Here is a 22,330-nt window from a genome sequence, read left to right as displayed (position 1 = left end):
TTCCTGGGTGACAGTCCACTGCAGGAAGCTCCATGCTGTTTCTGTTTCACCCTTAATACTACAAGAAGATGCATGTGCAGATGATAGATATTTCTTTCCAATTTTCCTTTGATATTTTACCCATCTTTACTTTTGGTATGCGCAGAAAAGGGGAAGGTACATCAAAATGTCAGTGCAATCAAATTCTTAGCAAAGCTAAGGCTGGCTCTTCGAGCTAGAGATTTCACTCAAATACTTTCAAATACAGTTTTTCCATTATAGAGACTTTCAAGGCTTGACTGAGACACTGTGTGCTGACATTCTTTGCACACTGCTCATGCACCACTCTGGTCAATGTGAAAGCATATTATGGTCCCTTCATCTAAACTCAGGTGACCGTAAGGGGTCTGGCTAACAGGTTTGTCACTACTACATAATTTACTTTTTAAACATCATACTATGAGCTTTCCTATAGCAATGTACAAGAGAAGATGAAAAATAAAATAATTGATCTAGATGTCAAATTTTATTACTTTATTTATACCTTTGCATCATTTATAAAAGTTCTTTGGGGCTACAGATATGCCTTACAAGTTAAGGGCACTGGCTGCTCTTTCAGAGGACTCAGGTTCAATTCCCAGGTACATGGTGACACACGACTGTCTGTAACTCCAGTCCCATGAGGAGCTGATGCTCTTTTCTGGTCAATGAATGTACTGTGCACATATGGTGCACAGACATACTTGGGCATGCACTCATACACATAAAATCTGAAAACTAAAAAAGGTTCTTAAATTATAACTTTATATTTAAAATAAGGGTCAATTTTAGAGGCTGGCTCAGTGGTTCAAAAGAGGTACGGCTCTCACAGACGACCTGAATTTGATTTCTAGCACCCATGTTGGACTGCTTACAACTGCCTGTTAATTTCAGCTCCCTTCTGGTTTCCTTTGGCCCTATAGTGACCTGCCTATACTCCCCCCCCCCCCCGCCACTCCCGTTGACATACACACATTAAACAAATACAATCATTTTTTAAAAGTCATTTTAAAATAAACATTGTAAGGTTTATTATGTGAAAATAAAGCAAACATCTAATTAATATCTAGGTGGTGATTTTTTTTAAAGCATCAAATCTCTTTCCTTATGATATTTAAGTTTCCCAAGCTCTAGCCCAAAGAAGTGACCTGAAATTAAACCAAGGGGAAAAAAAAAACTTCAGAAGAATTTTCTAATCTAAGCTGTTACTCAATAATTTCATTTTTAGGAAATGGCAAGAGAAGAGAGGGCCAGTCACTACTGCTTGGGGCTGTCTGAATACATTTTCCATGGTTTTGGATTACCAGCATGTCAAAAAATTAGTTTAGGATGGAATCAGCCTTCCGAATTCTATTTGGAAGACTTCTTAGCCCCTGGGAAAATCCTGCTATGCAGACAAAGACCTTCATGTTCTACAGAGAGAAGTAGAAATAGAGGTGACATTGAGTAGTTGGGGGGAGGGAGAGAAAGAGGGAGAGAAGGAGAGAGTTGGATTTGCATGCTATTTGCATAAAACGTCTTGCAATAATTTAACTGTTCAACATGGCTACTTCTCTAGCTTGTCCATTTTCTTTCAGTTTCTAAGCTGAGCTTGTTACTAATCTTTTTCTGCTTTAACTATGGATAGCCATGGGAGTCAGTAACTGAAATATGCCTATGGGTAAGAGAAAGGAAAATGAGTGAAAAGGAAATGCTAGGCTGGGTTTGCTGGATGTGCTGCGTATGCTGGCTCTGCTTTTAGATCCCTCTAATGAAGTTAGGCTAATCATTGATGAAATCATCTACAAAATTCAATCAAACCAAACCTTGTGTGGACTGAGTTATCCCGGTAATCCTGGTTTGGGCCATCAGTCTATTTATAATTGCATCTGCTCTTCTTTATCTTTGCCAACAAAAAACAGAGGCCACTGTCTGGCTGCCAGTTCCCATTCCCTGGCCCTCCATATCACTAACTCTGTTTACAGTGACAGCGAAGTTGTCCCATATGTGTCCTACAACCTCTATTTGACAAGTTTTCAATAGCAAAAAAGCTTTAAGCAGCATTATAATGACATTATATCCACTGTGCTTTCCAAATACAGTATTTGCATATTTTAAAAACATTTCTGTGAATCCAGAAACATTTTATAATTTTTGTTTTGCAAGCATTTATTCTTCTGTTCTAGTTTGGATATCAGATCAACCATTGGACCACACAGTTCATCTATTTTCCCACCAGCTGGCAGGAAGAAATGTTTATCTAGAGTTAGTATAGAATGAGCTGCCATTCCTTGAAGGCCTAAATACTGGTACAGATTGATGCCAGTTATCAACATCAGCCCCTCTCTAGAAGAATGGTTCTCACAGAAGAGAAATAAGTTATCATTGAAGTGGAGAAGTTTTAAGACTTTTTATGATGTCATATGGACCAATCTACATCTCTGATACGAAGAGCAGCAACTTTTTAAGTGGCTGTATGTCTTTTAAGCCCTTTTTAATGGATTGTTCAAAAGATGTTGAGAGTTCAGTTGTAGAAGAAAAACATCCTCATGGTTGAGTCACAGTAGAGACCAGTCCTCAACATTTGCTCTTCAGGTTCTCTGTGTATCCTTGCACAGCTTCAGGGCCCTTGCTATTATATGGGGCGACTGTGATGAATTCAGGCTACCACTCTGACCACATGATATGATTGTTTCCTGAGCAGATATGGAGAAATACCGCACTCCCCAGTAAAAACACGGTCTGGGTTCCTGAGATCTGAAACAGACTCTCATGGCTAAGTAAAAGAAGGCAACTGTAAATTTGGGGACTGGCAGCTTCAAAGCTCAAGAGAGTATGGTTTAATTTCTTTTCCTGGCCAAGATACAAATCCTCAACTCAGTCCCACTCCAGGCCCCTATGCTCCCGCCTGGCTGTTTCTTTGTGCTCATCTTGCTCATTCTGACATCTGGCTCCTCCTATCTCCCACTGAGTCCTTAGCTATCACATGCCTACTGTTTTCGGTTAGCATCCCAGCCCACTCCTCATCCCTGATGTCAGATCCCACATTCTGAAGCCAAGTCTTTACTCCATCATCCTTGGAAGCTGCTTCACAGACTCTGCCTGGAGCCCTGACATTCTTCTTGGTCAAGCTGGAATATGAGGGTGAAAAAGAAATGATCCAAAGTTCAGTCTTCATTCTGAAGAGCAGTGGTGCAGTGATTTCACGATTATTAAGCTAAGGACCAGCAGCCAACATTAGAGTATGAATTGGTTTGGTTCCCATGCTTTGAGAACAGCTATGCAGCCAATTGTCAAAGCTGAACCAACAGGCTGAGGCTCTTAATACATGGGTACAAATTTCAAGCATGTTTGCAGCCCATGTGTTTTCTTGAGAATTAAGGACTTACGACTCCAGCTCAGGGTCAGAGACTCAACCTCAACACATACTTGGTTTTTTTTTTTTTTTAAACACACAGAACACTTAGCTCCACAGCCTCTCATAATTTAAAAACTTCCAACAGCATACTCTTATTTTCCTTTCCTAGTCTAGGACACTCCCATTAATGATTCATAAATGAATGGTCTAAAAATAGATATTAAAATATAAAACATTTTTCAAAGGTAAGCCACAACACTTTTTACTGCATGCACTTGACATTTTATTGAGAATGATATATGCATTAATGCTCATCTGTTGTCAATATAGTCTATAGAGCAGAACAGATGAGTCATGTTGAAGATGACGATAAAATGTGGTAAACACATTGGTGGAGCAGTAGAAAGAAAATGAGCTAATTGTGAAGCATCAGCATGTGTTTCTTGCCAAACAACTCAATGAGCAACTTACAAGTTCCGAAAAGAAACTTTCCCCTATGTATCGCTCATGATTATTCTCTTAAAACAAAGTCTGTACTTTATAACATTACTTAAAAGAACAAAAGTTACCCTGATTACTATGATGTCCTCTGGGGGAATTTCTATTCTCCGAGTAGAGGTAGCTATTTTAAAATTCTGGAGGACAATCTGCCAGCTCAAGGGCAGTCATAAGACAATGAAATTTTCTAAACTATATTCTATGCATCTCAATGGGAGAAAAGCAGAATATTACTCGCCACCATTTAGAAAAACTGCACCTTCAGAAATGCAACTTCTAGCATATATTAGAATATTTACTTAGGAACAGAAATAGTTTCCATTTCCAAGGATCCTGCGTTGCATATGCATAGTGTACACACACACACACAGACACACACACACACACACAGACACACACACACTCGTCCTTACGTGAAAGCAACTTTTTAAATCATGTTGAATTGCATGCAAGACACAGAATAGTGCTTATATCGACTGACTTTTAGGATATCTATAAAAATGTAACACATTGGATTTCAGGAAGTGCACTTTTTTTTTTTTTTTTTTGGCTTTTTTGAGACAGGGTTTCTCTGTGTAGCTTTGTGCCTTTCCTGGAACTTGCTTTGGAGACCAGGCTGGCCTCGAACTCACAAAGATCCGCCTGCCTCTGCCTCCTGAGTGCTGGGATTAAAGGCGTGTGCCACCACCGCCCGGCCAGGAAGTGCACTTTTAAGGAGAGCTAGACAGCAGTGAAGGGGTTTGCTAAAGTGAGGGGTTGTAGAGCTTAGCCTTACAGGAGGAGCACTCGAGTGTGACAGGAACCATCACTGCTTTGTTCAGCAGTACGTCGCTTATCCAGTGCCTAGCCCCTGTCCAAACCATGTCTCCATGTAACAACATGATGAGCTGAACTGCTGCTGTCCCTCCAGCACTGCAGTTGATAACATTTCTCAGCTACAGGAAAGTAAACAGAATGAGCATAGCGTGTGTCCATCACGGGGTGTGGCAGGTCACAAGCAGTCGGTTAAATACCAGGAAAACGATCGTCTCGTAAATCTTTCCTGCTCACACCTCCTAAGCACACACTTCTGCTGTCTTGCTCAAATTGGCAGCACTGCCTACCTCAGAATGACCATAGGTGATTACTCATTCCTACAAACGTGCCTTGATATTTTTAAAAGCTAACCGTTATCTATCTAAATATGCCCCTAAAGAAATGTAAGAATTGTCAGGAAAAGAAGTTGAGGGCTGGGCTTCTCCACAAAGGCTCTCTTCTTGCCAGGGCTGGGCCAGTTCTGTTTGCCTGGAAGTCTTGCACTAAAGAACTTGGACCAGATTTCTCTCAGAATCCCAGAGATTCAGGGTTTTCAGTTTTGCCAAATTCGTGCTTCTGTCACCTAACTTGGCTGAGGCAGAAGCAGAAGAAAGAATTGTATGGTTTTGTTGTTTCTGTTTGCTTGTGTGGTAGTTCAAATGAGAAGTGCCCCCCCCCACAACCACTACCACCATACACATACACACACATATACACAGACATTACACACATGTACACACACACCCCCCACCATGCACATACACACACCACCACCACCACCATATACATACATACACACATATATACATAGATACCACACACACACATATTCCACCCTACATATATACACACATATACACAGACCCACAAACACACAACCCACATCATACACACATACACACACAGATATCCCCCACACTATACACACACACCACACACACATCACACACACATACACCACACACGCACACACACACACACACAACAAACCACACACAGAATATACCACACACACACCAAACCACACACACAATCTCACACACACACAGAGAATATATCTCCCCACACCACACACACACCTCACATACAACACACACAGATTTAATAACTAATTGAATGACTCATCACAATTAGGGGAGGAAAAGTATTTCAAAAGGAAAGAAATATTAAATAACTAAAAATTCCGTGTTAGAAACGATAGGTTTTGCACTGTAAAATCTAAAGAAATCTCAAGCTCAAGATGCATTTTTCCTTCATAGTCCTGCTATTTCACTGAAAGGCAATAATTAAAATGAGGCCTTTTAAAAAGCCTCCACATCTATTTTACTTTTTCAAAGGTATTGAATTTGAGTGCCTGAGTTCTTGTTTCCAAAAAGCAGGTACTCAGCAAAGCATGAAAGTAAGGCAAAAGAACGCCTATGATGATCCTTGTGATACATGCCCTTTTCAAGAATTGCATTTAAGATGTGTTTAGAGCATTTACTACACCCATAATAATACATATGTATCTGTCTGTCCATCCAACCAGGGATCATATATGAAGCTGTGATAAAATTGTAGCTTTCTGATGAGGCAAACCAATGGCAATGCAATTTTGGCTAAGGATAATTAAGGTATTTGCAATGTTGTGGAAACAGAAAGAAAAGGCTAAGACCATCTAGGAACTCAGGGGAGATAGGACAGGTTATCACTGTGCTACTCTGTGTGTGTGGTGTCTGTGTCTAGTGGGTAGCCATTCCAACTTTGATCTGGAACCGCCATTGAGGCTTTGATAACTGTCACGCCTTCAAGGCAGGGCTGAGAGAGGACCCTGAACACCCGAGATCCGGATGCACTGGCTCTCTTGGTTCCTGGACCCTGGAGGTAGACGGAGCAGAGTTCTCCAGAGAACACCACCAGACTGCGCTACACCTTTCCTAGACCCTGTTACCTATCCCTTCACTTGTGAGTTATCCCACAAAATAAACATCCCTTTTAACTATGTGGAATTGCCTTAATAATTTCATCAATATCTGTGTATATGAGTCAATACTGAAAATGTGATGGTGAACTTTCATTTTCAAGTTGACTGGATTTATAGTCACTGCTGGGCACATTTGTGCGAGCATCTTCAGAGAGGCTTAAATGAGGAGGGAAGACTTACCCTGATTGCAGGTGACCCCATCCCATGGCCTGTGGTCCCTGACTGTTTCTTCCACTTTGCCTTAGCATCAGAAAGCAGCTTTGGTGTGATAATTGGCTCTTTTTAGTATATTTCTGAGCATCTGTTGTGTTGTACCTCATGAAGACATCCATACCAAAATCCCTGAAGCCTATGAATATACTTGTTTGCACAGAAAAAGAGACAAAAGACCAGGATATCATGGGATGATCCTAGTTATTTATGTGGCCATGGAATTAATCCTTATCAGTGAAAGAGAGAGGCAGAAGAAAGGATCAGAGGGATGTAACATATGATGAACTTGACTCACAATGGTATGCTTTGACAATGGAAGAAGGGATCCGTGGCCAAAGAGGCTGACTTCAGTCTACATTCAACAAGAAAAGAGGCACTTCCACCCAACAAATACAAGGATCTAAATTTCATGACAACCTTTATGAGCATAAAACAGATTTTCCTTGAATGCATTCCGAAAAAGACACAGCCTTGGCTGACACCTTGATCATAGCCCGGTGAGACCTTTACCAGATTCTCAACCTATATGAAATATCATTGTTGTTTAGAACTACATTTGTATTTACTGGTTATGGAAGCAACAGAAATCCATTTACCAAATTCACATCCTACCAAGCCAGGTTCAGCCAAATCTCAATCACTTCTCAGGGTTCTGAAGGAACAGGGATAGTCATTTAGGTTATTAGACATGGTGACAAAAAACATCAACTCACAGGAATCGCTCAAACCCAGTGATACATCTAGGCCCTTTCTGCATTCATGAATTGAGAGACACATGTTTTCAACGGGATGACAAACGTGGTCACACACTTTTGAGACACCTGTACAGACTCTCAACAAAAAACGGAGAATAGTGACCCTCAGATGTCAAAGACGTGAAGTAGGCCTGTGTACCCAGCTTAGCTGGATGTGGACTACTGAAGCTCCTCGGCAAGCCATCTTCTGCTGGGTAGATGGGCCCTTCACTCTCACTGGAGAGTCCAAGGAAATACAAGTAGAATCAGCTACCTCCATTTTATGACACAAAATTATACTCACTATTGCAGATGGTGCATTTGGCCAATGGAGGAGAGGCACGGGGCTAGAAAGTGTCTCATGATCCTGTGATCCTGACCACATCCCTCCATACCTCCTGTGGCTTAGCTTCCTTTCTCTTTCAGATGAATTTTTCCATTTAGGTATAAATGTAGAATATCAAGAGGAGTTTCACATTTTTTTTCCCTCCTTGTTCTCAGCATATATTTTAGGTTGTACTTGTATATAAAGTTGCTGGCAAAAATTAACATAAAATTTAGCTTAAATCACTGAACACACATTAAAAAATTAAATATTCAGTGTTAGCTAAGATTTATGCCATGGGATGTTTTGTAAAGACAAGTGCTTCAAAAAAGCACCCTGAGAATAAAGATGTGTGATTAATGGCCAGTGAGACTCTGGGTGATTAAGTTTTTCTTCATTATATTCTATATTTTGAGTTGTTAAATTAATAAACTCCACAACGTTTTCTAAGTATGGCAGCAAGAGACCAAAATATATCAAAGAGCAGAACTTTAAAACTGGAGGCAACACAGTCAGTACAACAACATCCAGGAACATCCTCTGCAGGGAAGACAACTTTTCAGTATAAACAATAGGAATGAAATAGGATTTGTGTTCACTGATGAAATCACACAACTCCAGGGAACTCCACAGTCCCCATACCTGCCCTTCCTTTTTAATCTCAAGCACTCTCCATTATGGCACTGGGAACAACTGACTATCAAAACTCTATGGCCCACAGTTCCTCCATTTTAGTCAATGACTCTCTGCTAACATCATCTGCAGAAAAGACACTAACATCCCCGGCCAAACAACAAGGCCTGTGTGTGCCACTTGGTGACTTAGGCAAGGAATTGGGGTCACAAAAAAGACATAACACTTTTGTGGTCCCATCTTACATATTAGGTGCATGCTGATCAACACGTCAAGATTAGGCTTTCTAATCTTTGACTGGCTTATCGTAGGAATCTCTACTTACATGCTCTTCCGTTTACTGCTATCCAACTTGCTACTAATGAATAGAAACTGTACGTCATTGCTCAGAAATTATTGTTAGGATTCTTTCCCTCGGGGAGATATGAACAGTATCTAGCCTCTCTGTAACACAAATCTCTAAACGGTCTTATTAATAAAAAACACCAAAAACCTAGAGGCAGATATTGGGGTGAACACTGGAAGATCAGAGAGACAGAACAAGCCACAGCTAACTTCACCTGGCCAACTTCTCAGCCGATCCTGTTTCCTCAAACTGGAAGCCTCTGAGTCTTCATCTGAATTGAGCTCAGCTGAATGGCTGCTAAAAGCCTAAAAGCTTAAAAGCCTCTAGTTCCTGGTCCTCACGCCTCATATCCCTTTCTGCTTCCTGCCATCACTTCCTGGGATTAAAGGCATGTGTCTTTCCCAAGCAAGATGAGATCTCAAGTGCTGGGATTAATGATGTATGTCACCATGCCTGGCTGTTTCCAGTGTGGCCTTGAACTCACAGAGATCCAGATGCCTCCTGGGTTACAGAATTAAAGGTGTGTGTGCACCATTTTCTGGCTTCTATGTCTATCTAGTGGCTGTTCTGTTCTCTGACCCCAGATAAGTTTATTAGGGTGCACAATGTCTTGGAGGACAGAATATCACCACATCTCTCTTCATAAGGTCCAACAACAAATCAAAATGATTCCACCACAGTTCACTCTGGGGAGTCAATGAGTTCACTGGTCTTACTTACAGATCAGGGATGAGGTAATTCTGGCAGGAGAGACCCCAAAACAGCCATACTGGAAGACTTCACCCATCATGGATGATGGCTATGTACTCTTTCCCTCCCAAAGATCCCAACACCACTTGCAATTAAGGCAAAATTACATACAGATGACTAGGAAGAGTTGCTGGATACTCAGGAGAAAGTCCAGTGGCATCCCTGTATCCATAAAGGAATGTCAATTGTCTACATTTTTTCTTCTTTCCAATCTTTAATCATTTTTCTTTTCTTTTTAAATTGAATTAAGACATAATTACATCACCTCCAATTCTCTTTCAAATTCATGGCCTCTTATTCTTTAATTATGATTATTACATGTCTCTCTGTGTGTATGTGCATGTGTGTGTGTGTGCACACGTGCATGTGTTTGTGTATGTGTGACTACATATAAAAATGCAACCTGCTAAGGCTATTTAGTGTAGCTTCTATGTAACATTTTACAGCTGACCATTTTGGATTGGATAACCATTTGGGGTGGTCATCTTTGGGGAAGACTATCTCTCACTCTCTCAGCAGTTTTTAGTTTTCTGTAGCTCTTGATCTGGGATGGGGCTCCATGTGATTTCCTCCATCCACACTGGCATGCTGACTGGTGTTGCTATGGAGTTCAGGTCTTGTTCAGGCCTGATCTTGATAGACTCTCACAAGGGGACACAGATGATTGCATGAAGATGGTGCCAGTTTGGCTCAGAGGATTGTGCCTCACACGAGATGCCAAGTGTCTTCCTTTGAACATATCTAGGGATTTTGTTTCTGTCATACCAGACACTTCAATTTCCTTTCATACACCTCATCTGTCTTCCACATCTCCACATGTGAATTTTCTTTTTCCATTTAAGGAGCGCTTAGTAAGCACCTACTATGTGCCAGGATTTTGCTGCCCTGGAAAAATGAGAAGCATTAACCATCTGTCTGACCTTGAAAGTCTCTCAGTATTAGAACTGCCAGAGAAAAAAAATCTACACCTTTCCCTCTTACTCCAGGAGAAGTAACAGAAATAAGCATCATTTAAATTGTGGATGGACAGATTTCATTTAAAGAGTTCCAGAGATCAGTTTTTCAGTAGAATGCCAAAAAGTCATCTCCAGTACCCTAACCTCTGCCTTCTGTAGGGGTTCATTTCCTCTCTGAAGGGAACACACTGTGAGTACCCCACACTGTGTCAGGGTGGCTGCTAGCAGGGCTAGGGCTGGAGGAAAAACAGACTCCTCTCACACCTCAGAAACCACACAAGGTTCAGAGCAAGTCATATGAGTCACAGAGACAAAAACAATCTTCATAGGAAGAGAGGGAGGGAAGGAGAGAGGGAGGGAGGGAGAGAGAGAGAGAGAGAGAGAGAGAGAGAGAGAGAGAGAGAGAGAGAGACAGACAGAGACAGAGAGAGACAGAGAGGGAGGGAGGGAGGGAGGGAGGGAGGGAGGGAGGGAGGGAGAGGGAGGGAGGGAGGGAGGGAAAGAGAGAGAGAGACTCTTATTGCCTTATCAGTTGCTGTCAGGGACCTGAGCAGGGGGAACCATTCACATTTTTTTCTGTCAATCATGTGGAGAGGGGTTTTACCAAGACCTTGAGCCATAGACTTGCAGTGACCATGATCCTTATGAGTCCTGGGAAGGATGCTCTCTGAATGAAATGAGTCTTTCCCTTCTCTCAGGGTAGAAAGGGGGAAACGGGACTGGTTCGTTGTACCCAATGCTCCACAAGGCTGGAAGAACATGACTTGCCCAACCCTGACATGGTCCCATCCTATTTTGTCAAGTCCCATGTCTTGTAAACAGCCATGCTTCTCACTGACGATCGTTTTCAATATTAGCATCTTTACTTGGAAATAAACCATTTGAACCTCTTCTTCCAGTTGCTAAACTCTGGCATTTTAAAATCAATTTGGTGGTGTGACAAGCGAAAAACAAACAAACAAAGAAACAAAAGAGTAGCTTTATTCTCTATGAAACCTTCTCCTAACCACTAAGAACTCCCTAGATATTCCGTCTTTCCACGTCTTAGTGTTCACGGTTTTATTTTAGAAGCAACCCAAAGGTTAATGACATGGTCAAGGTTACATTGCCTGGAAACCACACTTGCTGGCAATAAAGACATGTGTCTTTCAAATTGATTGTGGTACTCAAGAAGGCTATGGAGGAATCTTATCTCTACATGTTGGTGTGCCAATAAACTTTGTTAAGAACTCTTTCAGATTCAGAACAAATTTATAGCTATTCATTCTGTGATTTATAATAACAGAGCAAACCAGAATGAACTTCTATTCATTTGGGGAAAAAAAGACATCTTCTTTTAGAACAAATGGCTGATTTTAAATAAACAAAGGATGTGGAAAAAAATACAGAGCAAGTATCTTTAAAGATTAGTTCTCCGCATTTGCATTTTCTTCCTGAAAATGTGACAGAGTTCCAACATCTCTCCAATTTGGTGAAGATTTCCTAGCTGTACTCAGCTCGCTTTTTCTCATGCCACAGAGTTAAGACAAAGGGACCCTGAGCAGCTTATTAAATAAACAATGCAAGTTCAAGAATAATTTAATTATCATATCTCACTGAATAGTAAGTTCTGGTAAGTTTTTTGTTTGCCTGTTTGCTGAGTCAAACGTTCATGCCTGTGTTCTTTTTATAGAATGTGTGATTTGAAGGGCCATAAGTCATTGGTCATTTGACAGCCTTAATTAGTCATTTAAATTGGTAATTATTAAAAGCATTACAGAAGGGAAAGCTCATTGCGTGGATCATAAATGGTGTCATCTTTTTCAAATGGATTCCCTCTCAGTCCTTTGTTAAATTCTGCCATTTTGGTATTAAGTTTAAATTAAAGAGCTGCCTGGCTTCCCAAATTCTATGTCAGTGGAAAAGGTATGCTCAAATTGAATTAGAAAAACAAAGAACTTTCATATTTTAGAAGCAGAAATGAAAGGGACTTTGAGTGCTGCAGCTCTATGAATTCTCTTCATTTTAGAGGCAGACATGTCCACTTCAGTCCAACTGTAGAATATTAATGCTTTCCCAAGGCAAATGTTTTTTGTCTATTGCTGCTAACTCATTCAAATTCATTACATTTTTATTATTTGTACATCATTAAATGTAGGTCAACATGTCGAGTCCAGCAAACACCAGCATTTATTTCCAGCTCACAGAAGCTGTTGTAAATGATAAGAAGCAAACAAATGCGACTCTGAAGGAAAGAACTCCCCTTATTTGTAAACATGGACATTGTAAAAAGACTAAAAGAGACAATGTAATAGATGCAATCTGCAATTCAACCACTCCATGCTTATCTTTACAAAAATGTATTTCTATAGAAGGAGAAGAATGGAATGATATTCTTTCTGGAGCTGAGAAATCCTTTGTTTGCAAAACTTAACCTGTTCTGTGTCAACCCTGTAGCTTGGAAATAAGCCCCAAGACAGAGGACCTAGAGAGCATCTGTCCCAATAACTCATGTTTCTGGGATGTCACAGGTGAACTGTTCAGTGGGATGAAAGTATGCCCAGTGCTTCATGTTAAGAAGCCGTTTTAGGCCGGGCAGTGGTGGCGCACGCCTTTAATCTCAGCACTCGGGAGGCAGAGCCAGGCGGATCTCTGTGAGTTCGAGGCCAGCCTGGGCTACCAAGTGAGCTCCAGGAAAGGCGCAAAGCTACGCAGAGAAACCCTGTCTCGAAAAACCAAAAAAAAAAAAAAAAAAAAAAAAAAAAAAAAGAGGCTGTTTTAGAAACTGAGACTGAATGATTTCCTTTACTCTTGGATGCCAGCTGCCTATCAAACGAGGTTGTTCCTCTTTTCCTACCTGGTGAGGCATTTGCACCATTCAGGAGCTCAGACCATGGAGTCAGAATGCCTGCAATGAACTCTAGATTCACCATTCTCTTGCCAATCAAGAGCAAGTTCCATGTCTGTGAGCATCTTTCCTCACTATAAAATGGGAATAGGAATTCATTGCCAAAGGTTGATTGTAAATAGACTGTGTAAGTAAAATACCTGATACAGAGGGTATCTTAATGTCTTCCCAGTTGGTTGCTTGTTCCCTGCTTCAAGACTGTGAGGATTATGCATCCGAGTCCCACTTTCACTACAGCCTTCCACCACGTGTCCTAGCTCTCTTTATGTACCTCGGGTGCAGTGAGAGAGCTTCATCTCTACATCTGCTTTTATACAGTAAGCAGAGTATAAAAGAATTGCAACAGATAAGTTCAAAAGGTCATTGTAGGTAGCTGCTGTGAACTTTGAAATAACAGAACTATGGGACCTTAGCGAGGTAGATAGAAAACTTCCATTTGATGTCCAGGATGACCTGGTCGCATCTGAGAACTAGGGATCTGGAGAACTTAGCAGAACTCTGCAGCAGGGGAACTGCAAATGCAAGGACCAAATCTGTCATCTTTTCTTTTTATTTGAGGCTTTTGGAGACAGGGTTTCTCTATGTGGTTCTTACTGTCCTAGAACTCACTCTGTAACCTGGGCTGACCTTGAACTCACAAAAATCCTCCTGCCTCTGCCTCTCAAGTGCTGGGATTAAACATGTACACTGTCACTCCTGGTTCGCTATCACAGACCCAGAATCCGAGGCTCAAAAGAGACAAGTAATTTCACACTGTAAGCCCAGGGGTTGAATATGGAGTTCTAGAATCCAGCTTCATAGAACCTGCCATTTCCTAACATCTCCCATCAACTAGAAACCCACATGGCCAAACTTTAAAAAGCATAATTTTGATGGGAAGTGAAAGATATTCTACAATGGTAGTGAAGAACAACCAAACAGATCAAGGATTACATTATAGCTTATGAGGAAATAAAGGTTTTTAACTCTATAGAATCTCATCTTCAGGACATTTCAAGATGAATAAGGGGGAGATTAATATATATATATATATATGTATATATTATTACAAATTATATATTAATATGTATATATTAACCCATGACAATGAGGGATGATTTTCTGATTATAATCTCCAGATTTACTGATAGAATTACTTTCAAATTCCTAACAGTTTCAACGTTGTAGCAAAACAGGTTAAACAAAACAACAAGGAGTCGTCACAGCAGCACGCTGTATGCATCAGTTCAGGCTGCTCTAATAACACAGGTGGCTTAAACAGACATTTGGTTCATACAGCTATGGAGCATGCAAGGATAAGATCGTGGGGCTATGAATCTGCAGACAGGAAACCTTACTGCAGCAGAGGGAAGGAAGTCTTTCTCTTTTACTTTAAAACCATTATCACCTCCATAGAACTCCTATCCTCATGACCCAACTTGCCTCAAATTGTCATCCAATGGTGCCATCTCCAAATACCGAGGGTAAGTTAAAATGTCAGCACAGGCATCTCAGGGGTGGGAAGGGGTTATAGACATTCAATCCTTAATACACAGGTGAGGATTATTTAAGGTTCTCAGGTATTAGGAGTGATAGTCTCAGCTTGCCTCATCTTTGCCACGCCGGCGCTGACTTTACGACCCACGGTGAGGACATTTTCTGATTTGGGTCAGTGCTATTTAAGGTATGTCATGATTGTTTTACTCAACCTGTAAGCTTAAATGAAGTTAATACTACAATGAAATAGAGAAGGCAATACGGCATAAGTAAGCAAGAGACTTTCCTAAAGTCATTTAGCAATCACCATGTTGTATTTTCACTCACAGGGTAGTTTAAACCTTGTAAACCATGTGGCATTGGACTTGCACACAACTGCCTTTACCTGATAGTGTGCCCAAAATAATGGCTGATGATGTGTCTTATGTTTTCTCAAATGTTAAGGTGCTTACGGATAAATGGGGGTTTTTATTAAAATGCATCCTTGGTATGTGTGGTGTGAGTCCTGGGATTCTGCATTTCCAATTAGCCCCTAAGTGATGCCAACGCTCCTGCCCCTGGTGATGTACTCTAAATGGCAAGGGTCCATAAGTGCATTATTTTCATCTACGAAAAACAATGAGAGATTGTCTCTGGAGTATCATTAAAAGATAATATTGAATATGCCTAGAGCAGACTAATTTCTTTGATCTTATAGACCTCTTAAATCTCAGGTTTTTTTTCCTTTTCAAATGAGCACAGGAAGAACTTTTAGCTAAGTTAACAAACTTAATGGTTATACTGATTTGATTGCAATGACCCACATCTGACTGTATCTAATTGTCCTAATATTGCTTTTTTATTCTTGCTACTGTTGTTTTTTCTACTCTTGGGATATTTAGAGTGGTTGTCTCCTTACGTGCTTCTTTGTAAGACACTTACAATTGCTCTTTCAGATAAGAAAAGATGTGGAGAGAAGAATCTTGGTATAACGTAAAGAATTAGAAAATGTGTTTCAGGATGCACAAACATCACAAAGATAGGGGTTATGAAAAGGATAACAGAGATCTAAGTAGTCCAGAAAGGGGACTTGAGATAGATTAAGTCCTTTGCTTACAAGATGCACTCAAGGCTTTGCCAGACAGACAACATGAGGATGGCTGAGTGAGTCCACATTTTTATAGATTTAAAACCTGAACTTTCACTTGCCTCTGGAGGGTCTATTATTATAAAGGTACCTGGAACAACTCTCCTGATGCTACAAACCTCACAGGAACACTGATGTGAATGTTGGCAGCTTCTGCAAAACTTGGGGGGAGGGGAGAATAATTTCCTGTTCCTTAGATGAGCTAGCTGCAGCTTGGGTAGATCAGGAGGCAAAACAAGCAATGTTTGCTTTCCCTGCTCAGTAATTAGAGGTACTACTGCAGCGGGAACAAAACTGGAAGCTGGTTAGAGGTTCATTGGAAGAGAAACCTTGTGTAGTTACTATTCAGGATGCAAGAAATGTATCACGTCAGTCACTCAGCCTTGAGCAGTGTGTTTAATCCTTGGAATCTTAGTGGCCCTCTCTCTGGAACTTGCAACAGTAACTTCCCCATAGAATTGTTCTGAGAATTAAGTTAAAGCATTTAGTATTGTGTTGGGCATCTCATAGCTTCTCAACAGCTGCTTTACTGTAATGCAGTTACAATTCTCCTTTTTCTTGATTATCAACATGATTGGACTAAAAATTGGGAAGTCCCACCTCTGGTGCAAGCGTGGTGATGTTTCCAGGGGTAGTTAGATTGTGAGGGTTCTAGATCAATCCCTGGATGGACTCATACTCTGATGGCACTCTTGAGGAGCAATGGAAAGTAAGAAGAAGTGGGTCTTGGAGGAGGCGTGTCTCTGGGTGTGTGGTTTGGGGAGCTGTATTTTCCTCTGGCTTCATCTTGCTGTCTTTCGTCTTTGTCTTCTAGCCACCATATCACAACATAAACTGCTCTGGTCCACCACTCCCTCCCACCATCCATGAGGGACTGACCACTCTGAAACCACAAGGCAATAAAATATCTCTTCCTCCCTGAAGTTCTTTGTATAAGCTATTTTATTTTTGTCCCAGTGATTAAAAGGTCTAAGACAAGCAAGCCCTCATGAAATGATTAAATCTGAGGTGGGGAGGAGCTTCAAATCCTATAAGTTGACTCTTAGTTTCATTGTTGACCCTTCTAAAAGTTTTCTAGAATACTTTCCCAATACCTTTGAGTGTTAGCTGGCATAACCAATAGCACTCAGACTTGATCTTGTGAAGTTTGCATTGACTTCTTCACCAAGCAGAGACCTCAAGGGAATTTATTCATATTGAAAAAGGCAGTCATTGCTGTTAAAATATAAGTCTTCTTGTCATAAAGAACTTTGTTACAGGGGAAATATTGGGACTAGAGATGGTTCTGTGGTTAAGAGCACTTGCTTCTCTTGCAGAGGACCAGGAAGTTTGGTTCCCAGCACCCTAACTGCAGCTTGAAACCACCAGTGACTACAGTTCCAAGGGATCTGACACTCTCTTCGAGTTCCCATGGGTCCTTACACACATGTGGTGTGCATCAACTCATGCAGACACACACACACACACACACACACACACAATCATAAATGAGTCAACAAATCTTTCTTTTTAGAGGCCTGTGTGTATCTTAGATGCTGAAGTAACAAGCATATTGCATATTGCTTTTAATGCTGGACACTCTCAGTAAAATAAATGCTTTGTTTTCATTCAATAGCACTTTGAACATCTTTCTACTTCTTTATAGCTTAATTTTTGGGAAATTCCAGACTCCCCCACTCCCCACTCAACTTTCAAAATAATCCCTCCTAGTCTCCCTTATTTAAATGTCACAAAGTTCAGAGGGAGGACATCTTTCCTTCTAGGAATTCCTCATGCAAACATATTAGATGCTCATTCCTTCTCAATCAGGAAGGTCAAAGCTTCTATTTATTCAGGGCTCCCTAAAATGTCAAGAGTAGTATTATAAGTACCACGCTTAGAAGACATCAAAGCAAGCAGATGGGATTTTTGTGATTATGGGGTAAGCACTTTTTCTCTTTACCCCTTACTCTTTTGAATGGGTAGGCATAGGGAATCATGATTAACTGCAATCACTTCTAACAGGCTGTTTTCCAAGAGTGAGTTACAGAGGATGTTCTGTGTCACAAAAGAAAAACTATCATAAATGTATTAAATTGCACACAAAACAAACTAATGTATTCCAATGTGGGCAATATACCTTCAGGCACAAGTTGATCAAATGGTTATTTGGTCCTTGACTTAGCATCCACCTGATCATGTTCTTACAGCCATTTGATGTTTTTCTCTGTTGCCCAAAGCCTTTCATAATTCTGACCACCTAAATATGTTCCTTCCATAAACACATTACAGATCTGATGTGGTACTTGCATAAAACTTACTTATCCTTGTTAAAGGGGTTTGTGTGCAGTACAGCCAAACATACATGTGGAAAGGTACGCACATCTTAAGTTTATATTTTTAATTAATAGTAAAAAGTCACATATATAAGCTAATTCATTCAAAAGTACAGACACACCTCATTATTTTGGAAGAAAAGTTTCTTAGCCAGAAATAATTTCAAGCTAGTGGAAATACCACTTTAAAACTAACCTGATATGTATATGTGTGTTGAATCACGGTGATAAAGCACTCCTAACATGGGAGGCATATTTCCAATTATACTAGAACTGAAATTCTGCACTAGAAATGCTTACTTATAAGACAATAGACAAAGCAATATCAGGAAATAGTTTAAACTTGACAGTATTATGATTTGGCCATAAAATACGTTATTAGCCCTTAATTTTCTAAAAAGAAGTTAGGGAAACGAAAGGGTTAACATCTTTGCTCAAACATTTCTCTCTATTATGCATAATAGTTCTTAGAGAGAGGCAAAATGTGGTAGGTTTGATCCAGGAGTCTCCATGTACACATGTAAACCTAATCCAGTGGTTTGGTAACACTGAGGTCAGTTTTCCTTTGGTATCCGGTCTACTTCCTGGGGCAGCCACTGTCAAAGCTGGCCTTGGTCATGTCCTTCAGTTAGCTTCCCTTGATCTCTGCCTTTACACTCCAAATATATTTTGAAGACTTCATCTCATTCTCAGATGTCATTAATCTGACCCCTCCATCTATCATTATTAGCTGGAGCACAAGCCAAGATTTACAACACTCTTTGTAACATTCTGAAGGGCTTTTCAAGAAAAAAAAACACTATAAACTTAGATTTTTTTTAAAATGAAAATCCCGAGTCCCTCAAATATAATAGACAGCAGCTTGCTGCAGCAGACAGATGCATGTCTACCACCTTGCACTCAAGTGAACTAACCATAGTATTTCCCCACTTTCTTTTCTTTCCCCTTACACAAACAGCCTTTGAGAACATGGAGAAACAGACACACAGAGGTTGAAGAAGCTGGATCAATGCAAGCCTATGATGAGCATGTACCATTTAGGCCAATCCTGAGGTTGTGGGTCCCTTGAGAGTGCAGTGTCACCCTGGGTCTCACTGAGTGTGCAGCTGACTCAAAGAGCCCAACCTTTCCTGCTTCCCTTCAAGAGCAGTGAAAGCAAAGTTCATGTCTTCCTGCCAAAATCACTGCCAGCGCTGCCTGCCTAGATGTGGAGGATCCCTTGAAATGTCTTGGCAAGAAGTGGATCTGGAGTGTTGGCCAAGGTGCTGAAGCCAGGAAGGCACCTGCACCAGTGAAGCGCCCCTTTTCATTGCCCTTAAGGACTGTGCTCATTCACTGTGACAAGATCTCACTAGGATTTCAAATGTAGGGTAATCTTGGAGAAAGGTGTGTGTGTGTGTGTGTGTGTGTGTGTGTGTGTGTGTATGTGTGTGTGTGTGTGTGTGTAGAAGGGCAGCTAGGATACATATTATTTATGGAAATTCCATTGCTACAGAAACATTATGAGAATCCACTTAAAAGCAAAACACAAAAGAGGCCACGCTGTTGAAGCTGGTTGGACGCCATCACTGGTAAAGTTGTCATATTATTACTAAGATTCCCTAAAATGAATTAACTGCAAAACAAATTTACTCTAAAGCAAATGGGAGAATAACAACCCCGAGCAATCCTTTAAAACAGTGGTTCTCAACCTTCCTAATGCTGTGACCCTTTCATAGAGTCCCTCATGCTGTCAGGACCCCCAACCATAAAATTATTTTCCTTGATACTTCATAACTACAGTTTTGCTACAGTTAGGAATCGCAATGCAAATATTTGTGTTTTCCGATGGTCTTAGGCGACCCCTGTGGAAGTCATTCAACCCCCAAGGGGGTCGCGACCCAAAGTTTAAGAACCACTGCTTTAAAAGTAAAAATTACTGTCTTGTGTGTGTCTGATTTCCTAATAGCTCCACTGACTTTAGCCCGTTTTTGACAGTTTGTCTGTCTGTTCCTCCCTAAAAATATGCATGCTGATACCAAAACCACAGACTGGCATTGTCAAGGGATTGGCTAACAGTTGAATTGTTCCTGGTAGCTGCAGATTGCAGCCAGTGGCCAGGGAAGGGAAGGAGAAGGCAGCCTGGCCACCAGTTCTTTTCACACCCCAGGCTTTTCCCCCACCCCCTCCCCCGCCCTTAGGGCATCTGATGCTCTGGTCTTTCTGCCAGGCAATTTGCTTCCGCTCTGTTCAACTTCCCGACCTCTGGCTTTGGAGAAGGGGTTCTGGCTGTGGGAACTGGCTCTGACCAGCTTTGGCTCCCTCCTCTTCGGTGACTGGCCAAAGCAACACTTTCTCTTTGACACTCTTAAAAAGGGCTGTTTAATTCCTAATGGCAAAAGGGAAAATGAAACCCACAACAAGGAGTATTCCGGTCCAACAAAGTCAAGCCAAGAGCTCCATGATAGAGCCCCGCTCTTGCTGGAAGGCTGCTTCCCACTGCTTCCCTTTTCCAGCACAGTTGATATGCGCTCCCCGCTTGCTACTTCCATCCCATAGTGTGACACCTACTGGAATTTATGAATATCTGGAGATGCATGGCTATGATTTGGGCATCTGATGTTGGTTGCTTGCCTCAGGGACTTCCCGCGGAAATCACCCAACACTTAGAAGGCATTTCGACAAGGAAGTCACCAGTGGAGCCTTCTGGAGGGAGAACCCCGTGAAACCGCTTCAGAAAACACCAGAAGCCACCGGCTATTTAATAACCCACGTCCCCTCCATCCTGTCTCCCCCAGATCTTTCTGCAACAGTATAAAGTGGCTTGTGGGGTTTCAGCCTGTGGGGGGAGAGCTGTGCGAACTGCATTTATTTAAGCCCTAGATAGAAGGTGGGGGCTGCAGCTTTAGTCCGGCAGAGGAGCTCACTCTGCATCCTTTTCAGGTTCCCACAGGGATGAGAGGAGCGCGCAGACTTGTGGATCTACAGGTTCCATCCATGTAGATCTCCACCCCCACTCCCCACCTCAGGTTCCTGTCACCCCTGTCACCTTGAGCCAGAGTGGATGCATTCCCGCCTCCTCCACCCTCCTTAAAACGTGGGCACATCCTCTTCCACGCAGCTGCTCATCTAAGCGTCCCATGCCCCTAAAGTCCCCAAATGCGCCTCTGGTCCTTAAATTTTTGGTGACATTGCCTGACCGAGGTGGCTCCTGGGTCGCTCTAGGAGGCGGCAGGGGAGGGAGTGCGGGGGTGGAGGACCCGCTAGCTCCCGAGGTGGGGCTCACAGGGTTGCAGGCGAGGCCTGCCTGGGGTCCCCTGGCAAACCCCGCCGTGGCGCGAGGGACGCGCCGCACTCACCCGCTGCTGCTGACGGCTGCTGACGGCCACCGCGGCGGCGGACGCGGCGCTGTGCCGGAGCTCGGCGGCCTGCCCGGGTCTCAGCAGGCTCCGGGTGAACCTGCGGGTCCGCTCGCCGGCCATGCCCGGCCGCGTTGCTGGCTCCTCGGCCCCGGAGCGAGTGTGTCCCGCCGGTCCCCGGGCCGCGCCAGCCTGCTCTACCCACCCGCCGTTCAGGAAGCGGAACTCGGAGCCTTTCCCCCCCTCTTCCCCGCTCAACTCACAAGAGGCGGGTTTTTCTCGCGCGCACCCCCACTCTGCCCACCCCCTTCGCTCCCGCTCGAGCTCCGCGGCGACTTTGCAAACTCTGCTCCACTCCGGCCGCGCGGCCAACTCGGCCCGGCTAAGGCGCATCTGCAGCGGGAGCCGCGGGACGCGCGTGGGGTGGCTCCACCCGCGCCGCCCACCCGGGACTAGGTACCGAACCTGGGATGCGGCTGCAGGCTCCGGGCTGGACCTGCCCACCGCCCTACTCTCAATTCTGATGGGCGTGGAGGGCTAGGGATGTGGCATTTTGCGGGGCGGATCTGCATTCTGAGGCTGGAAAGTGGACAACAGTAGAGCTCAGGTCCCCCATGCAC

General features: G+C 42.4%; 1 protein-coding gene across 3 annotated transcripts in view; it reads right to left on the bottom strand.

The window, feature by feature from the left end:
• The window catches only part of Dock10 (dedicator of cytokinesis 10), a 248,888-nt gene extending 226,950 nt beyond the window's left edge, over positions 1-21,938 (bottom strand). For 2 of the 3 annotated variants that reach the window (XM_037210228.1, XM_037210229.1), the window contains exon 1: positions 21,711-21,938. In XM_037210228.1, the coding sequence (XP_037066123.1) occupies positions 21,711-21,833 (123 nt within the window). In that variant the 5' untranslated portion in view covers positions 21,834-21,938. The remainder of the gene's footprint in view (positions 1-21,710) is intronic. The other variant, XM_028884109.2, reaches the window with a different exon arrangement.
• Between the last annotated feature and the right edge of the window lie 392 nt (positions 21,939-22,330).

The sequence above is a fragment of the Peromyscus leucopus genome, chromosome 13, assembly GCF_004664715.2.
Source record: "Peromyscus leucopus breed LL Stock chromosome 13, UCI_PerLeu_2.1, whole genome shotgun sequence".
Classification (NCBI taxonomy): Eukaryota; Metazoa; Chordata; class Mammalia; order Rodentia; family Cricetidae; genus Peromyscus; species Peromyscus leucopus.
This window is presented reverse-complemented; position numbering and strand designations above follow the sequence as displayed.